The sequence below is a fragment of the Alternaria postmessia genome, assembly GCF_024291825.1.
Source record: "Alternaria postmessia strain BMP 2775 chromosome Unknown scaffold_7, whole genome shotgun sequence".
NCBI classification, from domain to species: Eukaryota; Fungi; Ascomycota; class Dothideomycetes; order Pleosporales; family Pleosporaceae; genus Alternaria; species Alternaria postmessia.
The window spans coordinates 259811-274077 of NW_026260080.1; the positions used below are offsets into that span (position 1 = coordinate 259811).

General features: G+C 49.9%; 7 protein-coding genes across 7 annotated transcripts; 5 read left to right on the forward strand and 2 right to left on the reverse strand.

Annotated features, from left to right (window-relative positions):
- Window positions 1-110: 110 nt before the first annotated feature.
- On the forward strand, window positions 111-3148 carry J4E82_001851 (uncharacterized protein; the record flags this gene model as incomplete). The annotated part of the gene is made up of 6 exons (XM_051728158.1): window positions 111-285; window positions 339-1259; window positions 1311-1463; window positions 1509-1782; window positions 1836-1903; window positions 1953-3148. 6 exons carry the CDS (start codon window positions 111-113, stop codon window positions 3146-3148), a joined length of 2787 nt encoding a protein of 928 aa, XP_051592040.1.
- Window positions 3149-3636: 488 nt separating this feature from the next.
- On the forward strand, window positions 3637-4471 carry J4E82_001852 (uncharacterized protein; the record flags this gene model as incomplete). Its single annotated transcript, XM_051728159.1, has 2 exons — window positions 3637-3695; window positions 3772-4471. The coding sequence occupies 2 exons, from the start codon at window positions 3637-3639 to the stop codon at window positions 4469-4471; spliced, it is 759 nt and encodes a 252-aa protein (XP_051592041.1).
- A 247-nt stretch (window positions 4472-4718) lies between these two features.
- On the forward strand, window positions 4719-5936 carry CWC2 (Pre-mRNA-splicing factor; the record flags this gene model as incomplete). The annotated part of the gene is made up of 1 exon (XM_051728160.1): window positions 4719-5936. One exon carries the CDS (start codon window positions 4719-4721, stop codon window positions 5934-5936), a length of 1218 nt encoding a protein of 405 aa, XP_051592042.1.
- Window positions 5937-6102: 166 nt separating this feature from the next.
- Window positions 6103-7332, reverse strand: J4E82_001854 (uncharacterized protein; the record flags this gene model as incomplete). The annotated part of the gene is made up of 1 exon (XM_051728161.1): window positions 6103-7332. The coding sequence occupies one exon, from the start codon at window positions 7330-7332 to the stop codon at window positions 6103-6105; it is 1230 nt and encodes a 409-aa protein (XP_051592043.1).
- Window positions 7333-7772: 440 nt separating this feature from the next.
- Window positions 7773-8732, forward strand: J4E82_001855 (uncharacterized protein; the record flags this gene model as incomplete). Its single annotated transcript, XM_051728162.1, has 1 exon — window positions 7773-8732. One exon carries the CDS (start codon window positions 7773-7775, stop codon window positions 8730-8732), a length of 960 nt encoding a protein of 319 aa, XP_051592044.1.
- A 767-nt stretch (window positions 8733-9499) lies between these two features.
- J4E82_001856 (uncharacterized protein) lies at window positions 9500-12432 on the forward strand (the record flags this gene model as incomplete). The annotated part of the gene is made up of 9 exons (XM_051728163.1): window positions 9500-9572; window positions 9622-9713; window positions 9770-9891; window positions 9937-9973; window positions 10065-10327; window positions 10378-10469; window positions 10516-11314; window positions 11369-11450; window positions 11830-12432. 9 exons carry the CDS (start codon window positions 9500-9502, stop codon window positions 12430-12432), a joined length of 2163 nt encoding a protein of 720 aa, XP_051592045.1.
- A 126-nt stretch (window positions 12433-12558) lies between these two features.
- J4E82_001857 (uncharacterized protein) lies at window positions 12559-13821 on the reverse strand (the record flags this gene model as incomplete). Its single annotated transcript, XM_051728164.1, has 1 exon — window positions 12559-13821. One exon carries the CDS (start codon window positions 13819-13821, stop codon window positions 12559-12561), a length of 1263 nt encoding a protein of 420 aa, XP_051592046.1.
- Window positions 13822-14267: the final 446 nt, after the last annotated feature.

Genomic DNA, 14267 nt, shown 5'->3' on the forward strand with positions numbered 1-14267 from the left:
TGCTCTCGTTGTGTTCCAGTACTGACAGCCCCAGGACTAAAACACCCATAGGCGCACGCGAGTCGTGGCCTGTTGCCTTAACATGTCTCGTCAACACGTGTGTGCTGCCCATGCCCCACTGCGCCGCCATTTTCTGGGGCAAGGACATGATAGTCATTCACAACCTGGCCTGGGAAAAGGCCAGAGGCGGACTTGACGGCCAAGCCACGAGCGCGCGCGACAGCTACGACCATGAAGCACTCGGCACGCTGCGGACGGTGCTGAGAGGACGAACGGTCAAGGTAGGTAAGCATCACACCATGATCGTGTACGTATTATACAATGTACTGACCGTCTAGCCGCCAGGTACTTCCTCGAGAAATTCGCGGAAGAAAAGAACAGGCAGCTTCTCCTCAGCACTATCTTAGACGAAAGCGGCACGCGACAGGGCGTACTGGCCCAACTACTCGAAAACCAGAACGTGGACCGCTACATGCCCATCGAGGGCATAGACGAACTTTCGCGCCAGCATCCAGGAAGACAAGTCAAGGAGAATGAATACCAGCACAAGAGCAAGGACAAAAGCACGCAGCAGGCCGATTCTATGTCGACCAACATGTTCCAGCGCTTCGCTGAGCTGCTGCCTAATGGCTTAGCCATTCTTGACAAGGATGCCGAAGCAATTTTCGTCAATGACGGCTTCTTCAAGCTGACGACTAACAAGGGCAACAATGAGTTCCGCTCGTGGCCAGAGAGCATACATCCTGACGACTATGAAGACGTCATGACCGCCTATCGCAAAGCATTCGAAAGCCGAACAGAGTTGCAGATAGAGTTTAGATGTGATGTTGCAGCGCCCGAAGAAATGAAGTCCAAGGGAGAGCAATGGAGATTATTCTTGTTGAAGCCTCTGAGTGAGGAAGCCGATGCCGGTTTTATTAGCGCTGTAATCGACATCACCGACATCAAACAGGCCCAACTAACTCAAGAGAAAGCCGCCAATGACGCCAAAGATCGCAAGGAACAGCAAGAGAGATTCATTGACATGGTTTCGCACGAAATTCGGAATCCTCTATCGGCTGTCTTACACTTGGCTGAAGAAGTGAGAGAAATCACGAAAGAGATTGGGGCCGATCACGAAGACGTTCGCGACCAGGTAGCCGATATATTGGATGCAGCCGACACTATACTTCTTTGCGTCTCACATCAGAATACTCTTGTAGACGACATTCTATCTTTTTCCAAGCTCGACTCTATGATGTTATCTTTGGTACCCCGACGTGAGTGTTCCCACAACTATGCTACGTTATTTGTTTGCTGAACTGTTGTAGCAACAAAACCTAAGTGGGAATTCTCCCAAGCGCTTCGAGTTTTCCATTCCGAATTCAAGGCGAAAAATATCAAGTTTCACTACGCTATGGATGTTTCGTATGAGGAACAGAAAGTGGATAGTGTTGTCGCAGATCTCAATCGCATGAAGCAAGGTAAGGACCACCTAATGTCCCATTGAATATTAGTAACATCTCTAGTTTTGGTCAACCTGATAACCAATGCTATAAAATTCACCTCCAAGAAGAATGGCGACCGTAACATCACTGTATCCATGGGCGCATCCATTGAGCGACCTACATCTTACCCACCCAACGTCATCTACTTCAGTGAAGAGAAAGAAGCGTTTCATCTGGATTCAACTATGACGTCGGAATGGGGCTCCGGGGCCGCCATGTATCTGATGGTAGCTGTTAAAGATACTGGCATAGGCATCAGCAAAGAAGGCCAAGCCAAGTTATTCGAACGTTTTAGGTACAGTGCGCGCTCTTGGACACAGTCGGTTCGCAATGCTAACCATGCATCAGACAAGCGACACCGAAAACGCAAGAGAGATATGGCGGCTCAGGTCTCGGTCTTTTCATATCACGCAAATGTGCGTTACTGTATTCACCGCAGGTGTTTCATAGCTAACTCATCAACAGTATGCACATTACACGGTGGAGACATTGGCGTGAGTTCGAAAGAGGGAGAAGGTTCAACATTCGGTTTCTTCTTCAAAGTACGTCGCGCGACTGGCGGAAATGATGAGGGACGACCTTCAGGACAATCGCGAAGTAACTCGGAAACATCCAATTCTTCTTCCCGTCCAGGCGAATCTGGGTCGCGACCATCTCGTCCAGGGATTAGTCGTGCAAATTCGAATCTCTCGAGCATAAAAGAGCGAAACAACGAGCGCCCTGAAGCAAAATCACTGGCCAGCCATCATGGTGTCGACACCGACGAGATAGAGCAATCACTTAAAGATCCACCAGTAGAAGATCGACCGGAAGCACACCCTGAGTCGAACGAAGATGCACGCTACAAGGAGACGCAGAAGGCCACAGAGGAGATCAAAACAATCAAGCCAAACGTGGAGAAAAAGCTGCCTGATTTGAGGAGAGGCGAAACGCACCGGCAAGAAGAGGACGCTTTAGAAGTCACGAGATCTCAGAGCGATAAACGTTCTGAAGCTACACATACTCTTCTTCTTGTCGAAGATAATCTAATCAACCAGAAGGTTCTGCGGCGGCAGCTTCAATCCCGCGGCTTCCAGGTCTTCACCGCGAACAACGGTCAGGAAGCGATCGATGCAGTAGCCAAGCGTGGACAGAGGGCAGATAACGGCCCCGACGACCGCAACTATTTCGACTGCATACTCATGGATCAGGAAATGCCTATTAAAGACGGCAATGCAGCAACACAAGAGATCAGGCAGCTACAAGATGAGGGCAAGGCTGGATACAGTCATATCCTGGGTGTTTCTGCAAATGTACGAGAGGCGCAGACGAACAGCATGCGTGAAGCTGGTATGGACGACGTTATTTCCAAACCGTTCAAGGTAGACGACCTTGTCAAGAAAGTCCGTGGCTTGGTTTTGAACGGTGGCGGCGGCTCGAAGCACGACAATAGACCAGACGGTGCCTCAAATACCGAAGAAGATGACAAAAGTGGCGACCAAAAGGACACGGACGGCGGTCTGCATCCACGAGATGCAGAAAGACGGGAGGAAAACATACATCCGGACAACGAACGAGAAAATCGAGAGCGAGGAGGCGAAAGGTCGAGATCCCGAGCTACCATAAGGACAGGAAACGCAACACATCAGAATGAGTCTATAACGCACGAAAATCAATCATGAGCTCGATAGTCATTGCAGGCGGGAGGAAGAAACACCAGCATGGTCACGTTTGGGCTACATGGTGTTATTCTAGGCGGAACAATCGATTTAGGATTGCATTGCAAGGTGTTTAGGATTCGTTCATCTAGATAGATACGAGTGGCATGACTGGATGAGAAATGAATGTATTGTTTGAATGGCATTGTAGGAATGGTCGAACGTTCGGGCTGTTGACTGGGATATTGCTAAATCGAATCTCTACACTGCTTTCGTAAATAGTCGCAGTGGTTGTGAGGCTCTGCAGGAAGGTGGAGGTTATCATGCAAGAGCTCCTCTGTTACTCGAGTCATGTACAGTACATCCCACTTCACCCCACCTTTACCCCAAACATCCATCATCACAACCGTCGTCATGCCTACCACGCTTGTGTACGCGTGCAAGTATAATCCGCAACCTATTCTCTGCCCGTCTTAGTATCGCGACAAACATTCTACAACTTCGCACGCAGCATGTCGAAAGAATTCCAGGATAAAGTCGTCCTGGTTACAGGTGCTGCAAGCGGTATCGGGTACATCTCTGTCTTCTTTCCCTGTCCTCTTGTCACACGAATCCAAGTATGAGCATTCCACTAACACAAACAAAAGCCGCGCGACTGCCCTCAAACTCTCCTCCCTCGGCGCCTCCGTCTCCCTCTGTGACGTCAACTTCCCCAGCCTCAGCGCCGTAGCTTCAGAATGCGAGACACCCACCCTCATACGAAGAGTCGACGTGAGCTCCGCTGCCGAGGTTCAGGAATTCGTTGACAGCACCGTCAAGGGACTGGGTCGATTGGACTACGTTTTCAATTGCGCTGGCGTAAATCCCACGAGCATAAAGCTAGAAGACACAAGTGAAGAATATTGGGATAAGCTCGTCAACACGAACCTCAAGGGCGTGTTTCTTGTCACGAAGGCCTGTCTTCCGTATCTGAGTCGCGGGTCCGCTATCGTCAATGTGAGCAGTGTATCTGGCATACGAGGTTCAGCTTTCCAATCCGTATACTGCACGACGAAATTCGGACTGATCGGCATGACGAAATCGCATGCTCTGGAATTTGGTCCCAGGGGAATCAGGGTCAATGCTATTTGTCCGGGCTATATTGATACGCCGTCGAATGCGGGTATCGTGAAGGGAGGCGAGGCAGTGGAGAGGATGAGGAATGGGAATGCGTTGGAGAGGTTGGGAGAGCCGGAAGAAGTGGCGGATGTTGTTGCATTCTTGTTTGGAGAAGGAGCACGGTATGTTAATGGAGCTGTTGTGGAGATTGATGGAGCAATTAAGATGAGTAGTACTACGAGTAAGTGAGAGGGGTCTGTAGATGCAGAGAAATGGTATCTTGCATATTTAGAGACGTTCCATTATGGTGTTTCAAGTGTGGAGTTTGTGCATAGAGTTTTGTATACTGAGGCTTGATATCAAAGCCATCCAATGGGAAGTCGAGGTGGAGAAGCAACCCGGTCACGTGCTATGGAGAGCCGCACGCTAGTGCAAGGTTGTCGCATGTCGAAAGTTCCGTCGCGACATCTCTCACCACAACTCCAACATCACAACCATGACAGAAGTACAAGAACACACACAAACGTCGCTCGCAGCAGACACATCTCTCGAACCGACCGCGTCGACCGAGCTTGTTACGACGACAGAACAGACAATCATCACGACCAATGCCGAGGGCAAAAAGGTTAAGAAGATCATCCGTCGCAAACGGAGACCGGCGCGTCCACAAGTCGATCCTGCGACGATAAAGCCCCAGGAAGTTGCGCAGACGGGTAACATCTACAACGTTTGGTACAACAAGTGGTCTGGTGGTGACAGGGAGGACAAGTACCTCTCCAAGACAGCCGCCCAGGGACGCTGCAACATCGCAAAGGACAGCGGATACACAAAAGCCGACAAGACGCCTGGATCCTACTTCTGCCTCTTCTTTGCGCGTGGTATCTGCCCCAAGGGTGTGGACTGCGAGTACCTCCATCGTCTGCCTACCGTCACCGACATCTTCCCAAGCAACGTCGACTGCTTCGGGCGCGACAAGCATGCCGACTACCGAGACGACATGGGTGGAGTAGGAACCTTCCAAAGACAAAACCGAACCATCTACATCGGACGCATCCACCCCGCCGACGACATCGAGGAAATCGTCTCGCGCCACATGCAAGAATGGGGCGAAATCGAACGAACCCGCGTCCTCACAGCCCGCGGCGTGGCCTTTGTTACCTACACCAATGAAGCCAACTCGCAGTTTGCCAAAGAAGCGATGGCGCACCAATCTTTCGACCACAACGAAATCTTAAACGTCCGCTGGGCAACCGTAGACCCCAACCCACAAGCCGCGAAACGCGAAGCCCGCCGCATCGAAGAACAAGCCGCCGAGGCGATCCGAAAAGCCCTTCCCGCAGCCTACGTCGCCGAACTAGAAGGCAGAGATCCCGAGAGCAAGAAGCGCAGGAAGGTCGAAGGCAGCTTTGGTCTACAAGGTTATGAAGCACCGGATGACGTATGGTACGCAAAAGAAAAGAGTGACTGGGAAGCAGCCAAGCAGCTGGAATCAGGCGGCATGGGCGAGCGCATGATGATTGAGAGTGCAGAGTTGGCCTACCAAGACGGCGATAATATTGTTCAAGAACAAGAGAGCTCGACTGCACAGCAGGGCAATGGCATTTTGTCAGGGTCTACACTGGCGGCGCTCAAGGGGTTCAAGGCTACGCCGACCAACAAATGGCCTGCGCCTGTTGCGGGGCCGCTTGTAGATTATGGCAGTGATAGTGATTGAGTGTGGGGTTTGCATATTGGAGTCAATGAGATTGAGAGAGACAAGCATGTATTGTATGTATCGGTGCACAAAATTTTGGGAACATGGAAAGGAAGCATCTCATGGCGTAGGCATAGTTAATTGATACCCGTTCTTTTGCGTGTCACAGCATATGCAATTGACAATGCTACGGTGGTCCTATCCTCAGTTTCTTCGGCGCGCCTGACTTCTTCTTCTTCTTGGGCGAGGGTGAGCTTTTTTTCGCCGTCTCTCGAGGTTTCTTGCTGGCACGTGTAGCTTTCTTTGTCGCTGCTGGTGCTTGCTGTGTTCGAGTTTCCGGGAGGGCGGTGGACTTTGGAGGACTGGTCTTCTTCGCGACCTCAGCTGGTTTCACGACATCAGCCCTCTTCACGTCAGCATTCTCTAGAGCCTCAATCCTCTTCGCAGCATCAGCCCTCTTCTTCTCCGCCTCCTCCTGCTTCTCTTTAGCGTTCTTGTCCATCTCAAACTTCCTCTTCGCCCTTTTCAAAATATCGCTTGTCTTTGGATAATTCCTTCCTTCCACTGGTTTCCCGTTCCCTTTCTCCCTGATGTACGCCTCCACCATCTGCAACCCATACCAATCTTGCTCGACGTTCGCTTTGTAGTCTTCATGTCTTGCTCTTTCTAACCTCCAACCCTCCGTACCACATTTGTATCTCAACTGTGAGTCTTGCTTTTGCATAGAATCAAAGTCACCAACAACAAAACAGGCGGGCTTTGCTTTGAGATCAACAAAGATATTCGAAGGCTTGATGTCGACGTGTACGTAGCCTAAGGAGTGTATATGTCGAATGCCCTGTCTGATATCCTGCAGACATTTTTCGGCGTCAAAAGTACGTTTCTCAGCTACCAGTTCGCCTAGAGTCATGTCGTACTTCTGGAACAATAGCGCCACGATGCGTTTACTCTTCAAGTCGTAGTCTACACCACGATATCGACATATGTTTGGATGTGGGTTTTTACGTAGCGTCTCACAGTTTTCAATCTCCCTCATCACGATGTCTTTGAGCCAACATGGTGTCCCGAATAGTTCAGTGGAGTAGCGGAGATAATCCATTGTTTTGGCATATAACCTGTTGTTTTTAAGATATTTGGCGGATGTCATCGTAAAATTTGTGTAAGCTGGTCGGATGTTCAGAATGTTTATTAAACGCGGCGGTGTGTCCCAAGTGTACGGGTCGGGATCGGGAGCGCTTTTGTCGCTGGGCTTTTCGGTCTCTGCGTACCAAAGGCTGTCGGGAAAGACTGTTGAATAGAAGATTGCTCGGATGGTTCCATCATAATTTCGCCTTTTGTGAAGTACCAGGCCGTTCTTGATGGGTCGCGCGGGCTCCGCTAAGCTGCACGCCACAGGGGGACGAGACGCTGGAGCCATGGCTTTTTTGGCCTTGGGACCACAACAGGAGAAGTCAGGGAAACAAGTTGTGGGTTGCTGGTGTACTTGGTGAGCGTATGTACTGTGAATTCACGTTGGCTCGTAATAGTGCAGTGTCGTTAGCACAGCATTTCACTATTTCACTGTGTCGGAAGTGGCAGTGTTTTCTGTCTCGACGAATCTAGCACCGTTCAATCATTTGTCCTTGTGCTTATATCGTTAAGCTTTATAGTCACGGTACAAGACAACTATACCTTTCATAATGCGAGATTATTTCTTCTTGCGAGCCTGACGTTTTCTCCCTAATCACCTTGAGCGCTTCCGTTACATCAAAAGCTCTAGCATTGACCACGAGAACTTGACATATCGATCATAGCATTATGTTCAAGTTCATCGGCGAACTCGTGGGCGTGGATGAGGAAAAACGGCCATGGCCATCGATGCAAATAGTAGGCCACCGTACTTACCACGAGAACTCTATTCCCCAGACATGGGTATTGGCTTACCAAAACGGACGACTGTATCATGGAATCAAGGAAGGCACCATGTCCAACAGCCAAGCCGATTGCACTGACCCTTCGCTCTGGAGAGATCCAGAAACCTGTTTGCCCCCTCCCGAACTCGATCCCGCCAACTTAGATCCAAAGGTTCTGCCTCGTTATAACCTCTTCCACCCCCATAAACATGTGGCAGGGAACACGTACAAGAAACAAGGTGCTATATTGAAGCCGGATCGTCGGTATCTTTGGCAGGCCCTCAACACAACTTTTGTAGCACATACCACTGCGCGGGAAATTGATGCTTGTCAGATACTCGATTTGCAGCCGCATAAGAGCATTTGCAAGTATTACGGTGTGGAGACTAGCAGTGTGCTCCGATTTAAGTACCGCGACGAAACTATCGACGTGACTATGAACCAGGAGCGTGTCTTGAACCTAGTGTTCGAGAATTACGATTGTAACCTTCGGGAAGCAATCGAACGTGGCTATCCTGTACAGATCCGGGATTGCTTGCAATCAATAGCTGCGGGTATAGAGCACATGCACTCCCTGAAGCTCGTTCATGGGGATGTCAAACCCGAGAACATACTTGTCAAGTGGTCAAACAGCGCACATGATGCGATGGCGATGCGGTATGTTATAGGAGACTTTGACAGCACCCAATGGAAGGGCTCAGTGATCGGTGGCAAATACGGGACTCCGTTCTGGTCGCGAGACAAGAAACCTGGAGTAGACATTGTGGAAGAAGACGATGACTGGTTCGGTTTTGATCAGCTGAGGAAGTGGTTGGTGTGTTTTACCACTGACTCGCGTCAGAAATCGGAAGACTATAGGGGAATCGGGAAAAAGATTGGAGGAACGGATGATAGGGAGAACACAATTACCTATAGCTCTGTTTGAATGATTTAAGTACAGACTGAAGTAATGTTTCCGAGAGAAATGATTCGAAGTGAGAGATGGTCGAGGAAAAGGAATTACGAAATGAGTCCTTTGTGAAGTCGTGCCTGTGGACACCAAACTCGAAAAGATCTTCGTATGGCACTCTCAGGGGGGGCAAACATTGAGCAAACAGAATCATGTCCTCTAATACTGCTACCGTGTAATGGGTAGAAAAGGATTGAAGTATGGAATATATATTGGATCAAAAAGCCGGTGTAAATCATCAACGGAATGGGGAGTTGCATGTGACCGACGTGCTAGATGTGAAACGCGTCATATCATGTGTAGCAGTACCGTTCGCGTTTTGTTGCGAAACCACTTTAGCGGGCTGCACCTGCATCGCTTATGTGCTATCGGTATGTTGTTGTGGGGTTTCTTAGCGCTAAGCACCTGTATGCGTCCAGATCAGCTCAGCTCAATGAACAAACCGCAACGCAACCTTGGAAGTCCAGAATCGATGACTTCAACAACCTGCTAAACTACAAATCCGGTGAAAGCGATATTACTATCTTTGTAAAAACTCGATAGCCACCTGACAGGATTACATGGGCCGTCGCCCTGCAAGACTTCGTCCCATGTCTATGGGTAATGCGTCGAGTAGTTCGTGGTTACCGTTTCCACTCAGACGATATTTCGCACAAACTGAGCCTGCAAGCTATCGATATCATCAGACATCCACAAAAGATTCCCAAAGAGAGCCAAAGTCCTGGTACGGTTGTTGGAGAATCATGGTTCCTGGGTCTTTTCTCGGCATCTTGATCATTGGGGGCGCAGTGTATTTCAATCGACAACTTGAGCTCTGTGGGTTTCCAGATCCAAATAACGAGCGCCTTGACCAATGCAATTCTAGCCAAACCACTACCGAGCTTGTACGAGGCAGATATTGACGCTGTTGCTAATGGTTTGGAACGAAGTCTTTTCACAAGCTTACATCTAGTCAAGGCAAGTACTTCCGGTAAACCAGACGCCATGATATCACGACTAAAACCGTTCAAAAGACCTACATCGCCCGCATCGAAGAAGTGAATGACTTTTTGAGGCCAGTCACTGAGATCAATCCCGATGCGCTGATCATAGCCGCTGCACTTGACAAGGAACGTTCGGAAGGCATGGTACGGGGGTTAGTATGCAAGCTCGGGTCATTACGATATCCGCTGACGGATAGACCATTACATGGCATACCCGTACTCATCAAGGATACGGTACGTTGGACCCCATCAAAGCTAATGGCTCCCAATCGGCCACTCGGAAATTGAGTTTAGGAAACCAGACTGACGTTGGAGTCGCATGTAGATTGCCACGAAAGATAAGATGAACAACACAGCTGGATCCTACGCCTTAGTTGGAGCCAAAGTTTCCGCTGATTCTACGGTCGCGAAGAAACTCAGAGAAGCAGGTGCTATAATCTTAGGAAAGACAAACCCCAGCGAGTGGGGCAGTTTTCGAATATTCAATTCGAGCAACGGCTGGTCAGCATATGGGGGTCAGACATACGGACCCTTCTATCCCCATCAAGACTCCTCTGGAAGCTCAAGCGGAAGTGCTGTGGCGGCATCGTGAGTCATTCTATCCTTGATAAGTCTGAGCTTCGTCCTGATCAGCCCAGTCTTGGTCTGGCTACAATTACGCTAGGTGGTGAAACGTGTGGATCAATCATCGATCCTGCCAGTTATAACAATGTTGTAGGAATGAAGCCAAGTACATAATCCACATATCAGATGAGTCATGATCTAACTGAGCACAGCTGTTGGGTTTACATCTCGACATCTTGTAATTCCAATCAGCGAGCACATGGATACTATCGGGCCTCTTACAAAAACCGTGAAAGATTCAGCGTACTTGCTGCAAGGTATTGCAGGTTTCGACGTTCATGACAACTACACCTCTGCTATCCCAGAAGAAGTGGATATGGACTTTGTTGGCGCCTGCAAACTCTCTGCACTTAAAGGTGCGCGGCTGGGTGTGCCTCGTAACGTCATTCAACTTATGTCAGATGAAGTCACATGGTCGATGGTCAAGGCATTTGACGACTCTTTGGAAGTTCTACGCGCGGCTGGTGCCGTGGTCGTAGAGAGCGACTTCCCTGCAGCGCGAGAGTTTCTAGACGACAGTATGATAGGTGCGAAGATCATGGGCGCGGACTTCGTTGTCAACATCGAAAATTACCTGCGGCAACTTGCTTACAATCCACACAACATCAAGAGCCTAGTTGAGCTACGCAAGTGGACGCAAGACAGTTCACTAGAAGGATATCCAAGCAAACCAACAGAGCTCTGGGACTTTGTGTTGCAAAATTGGAACAATACTGAACCTGGATTCTGGCAAGCATATCAGCAAGGTCTCTACTATGACGGTGAAGGAGGCCTACTGGGTACCATCAAGAGGCACAATCTCGACGCCGTCTTACTGCCATCACATTTTTCATGGAACTTTGCTGGTATTGCTGGTGCGCCGATCGTTTCTGTACCGATTGGGGCCATGCAGTCTGACCAGCCCATCGTCTCTGACGCTGATGGATTAGTGTCGTCGGCGCCCAATATTCCGTAAGTGGTTCGCAAATAACGGTTGCTTGTGCGATGCTGACTATGACGGAATAGATTTGGTTTTAGTTTTCTAGGTGCAAAATTCAATGATGCAAAGATTATCGGATTGGCCTACGCCTTTGAACAGCGGACACTTGTAAGAGCTACGGTGAAGCCGTATATCACACCGCGCACTGAGCTCTGGGATATCATGGGAACATAGAGTAGCAGTCATATGTACAGTATGCCGAAGGCCTTGGCATAGAAAAGTGTTGTTACAATGTATAGATGAAAGAAGACTAAAACATGGAATGTATACCCGAAGTGCGCGCTGCAGTCTCGTTTCAAACGTGGAGCTAGACAGCGGCACGACCCGACTGCCGGCTGTCGTTGCCCCATCGGAACAGACAGCCGCCATCGTCTTTGTTTCGACTTCCGTCTGTCGCGCCATTGACGCGTCATCCCCTATCTTCCAGACCCGTCTTCTGGATATCCATAATTTACATGTGCTATATGTGAATATTCCCTACCTATAGCCATCCCCCACCGAAGCGCCCTCCATGTCGCACTCGTCCTCGCAATCAACCAACAAGATGCTCAACACACTCCCCAAACCAACACGCGACCTGACCGAACTGGCAAAAGAGGAAAGGAGTTTCACCTTCAATCACTTTACATGCGAGCATGCCTGGGTCATTGGAAATATCCTCCGAAACGCGTTAAGAACCGCCGAATGCCCCGCGCTTATTCAGATCTCTTCTGCGAATCAGACGCTGTTCCACTCGCCGAGTTTGCCTGGCATAATGCCCGATCACGAAAAGTGGTCGGACAGGAAGCGCAACACTGTGCTAAGATGGGGGCATTCTACCTGGTTCATGAGTTGCCAGTTTGAAGGAGACTACAAAAGGTTCGCCGAGCACAACGCCATGAGCGGCGACGAGTGGTCAAGATACACCATTGAAGGTGGCGGATACCCCGTCTTTGTCAAGGGCGTGGAAGGTGTTGTTGGTGCAATTGTTGTGGTCGGTCTCGGCGTAGACAGTGAGCAGGCGCATGGCGTCGTCGTCAAAGCAGTCGAGGAATACAAGGACCTCCGGGAAGGCTTCCGGAGTCCAATGAGGAGCATGACGGTGAAATGACTAGATGGTCTGGGCAAAGGAGACGGACTTGGTATAACACTTGGTATCGATCAAAGGGCGGGAAGAAGCAAAGAGAGAAAGACGTGAGCACCCAATGTGATGCCTGCTCGATGGCATGGTTGAAGACTACAGTACAGATGAAGAGCCATGATTGCCAACCGGACGAAAGCCAAAACGCCCTCCTACCGCATCGAAAGCTATCGAGTAGCCAAACAACAAGTTCCGACCAGTATTGATATACGGAGGATGTTCTGGCAATTGCGGAAACACATAGTTGGGTTCGATAAGCGATTTCTCGCCAACGACGAACGAGTATGATGTCGCTGGTTGGTCTAGAGATGGGAAGCCAACGGTGATGTTGGTACCAGGCTTCACGCGCTTCACCATCTTTGTGTGACCGTTTGGGTTGGGGTTTGGGATGACAACAGTCGGGATTGAAACGTCCCGTTCGGCTCTGATGTACATTTGCGCTACGCCAGTATCGACAAGAAGAGTACCGTCATTACGCCCTTCGTCGTTGATGCTAAAGCACATCTTTGCCATCGCCCAATCCCTCGCATCCTCGCCATGATTTAATCCTGGATCCAAACTAGAGAACGCGAAGGCTTTTGTGTTCCTTGGCGTTAACCCTATCTGGATGCCCTCGGTCGATATGATATATCCAGCTCGCATCGTTCCGTTTTGTATCGGTTCCCCATCGATCGCATCGATGTTCAAGAACGGGTTAATGCTCGGTGTCGCGAACGGCATACCGTCTTTCAGGCCGTTTCTTCCAAAGCCTACACCCATGTAGGTGATCTCCGAGGTGTCCCTCTCTTCAGCCTGCTCCCCGTCTGGACCTGGTGGACATTCGAATCGGTCTTTGCTGGGATTGTACCAAGGGCATCTCCAGCTTCTGTCCACAATCAAAACAGGCACGTTCGCGGTCGCGTAGGAGCCAGCCTCACCAACAAAATCCATTGGCAGCTTCACCAGTCGGCCTACATAGAGAATCTTGCTACTTGTGAAGAAGTGGTGTGCTGGCTTGCCCTCAGTAGGTGATATATTTGGAAGTATTGGAGCTCCTATCAACGTGCCGGTGGACCCCGTGTCTACAGGCATCTTGACGTTGACCCCTTCGATGCTACACGTGACTTGTGGGACATGTTTGGGGCTAAATTTGTAGATGAATGGGATGAAGATCGAGCTCGTAGACCGTGACAATCCGTTGGCCATGGGGCGCAAAGTAGCTAGGCCGTTGTACATAGCGTAGAGAGCGAGGCTGGTGATCAAAACCAAGATGCGCCAAGAGAGTGTTGAACTCTTCGGCTTCCGATGTGTAAATGTTGAAGATGGAGTTGGTAGACAGACTCTAGATGCCGATCGCGGTTTATAGTCCTCGGTCTTCATAGCTGTTTATAGGTCAAGGAACCACCTGCATTATCCGCTGGCAAACGGCTTGACACACGCTAAGAACGCGTCTCACGGTCGCGTCAAAGGAATCAACGGTGTGACACTTGATGGGAAATGCATACAATGCGGTGTCGAGTCATTGAAAAAGCACAGTAATAGCGCGCCGACGTCAACGCCGCGCTGTGAGTTGGCGTACCGTCCCCGCAGTACCCGGATCTCCAGGCACAAACCCCAACCCGGCGATCGTAAGCTTCGGTTCTTCCACTTCCTATCGCTAAGTCCTCAGTAAATACCATCTACCTCTTACCTTGACGAAAGTGTTCATTTCGATGCACGAGATGCCGATCATCACGTGTGCTCATGCACGTCGCAACCGGGGATGTTCTTAGCTTGAATTAGGCCTGCGGCTGATGCGGCCATCCACCGCCATGAAGGCAACGACT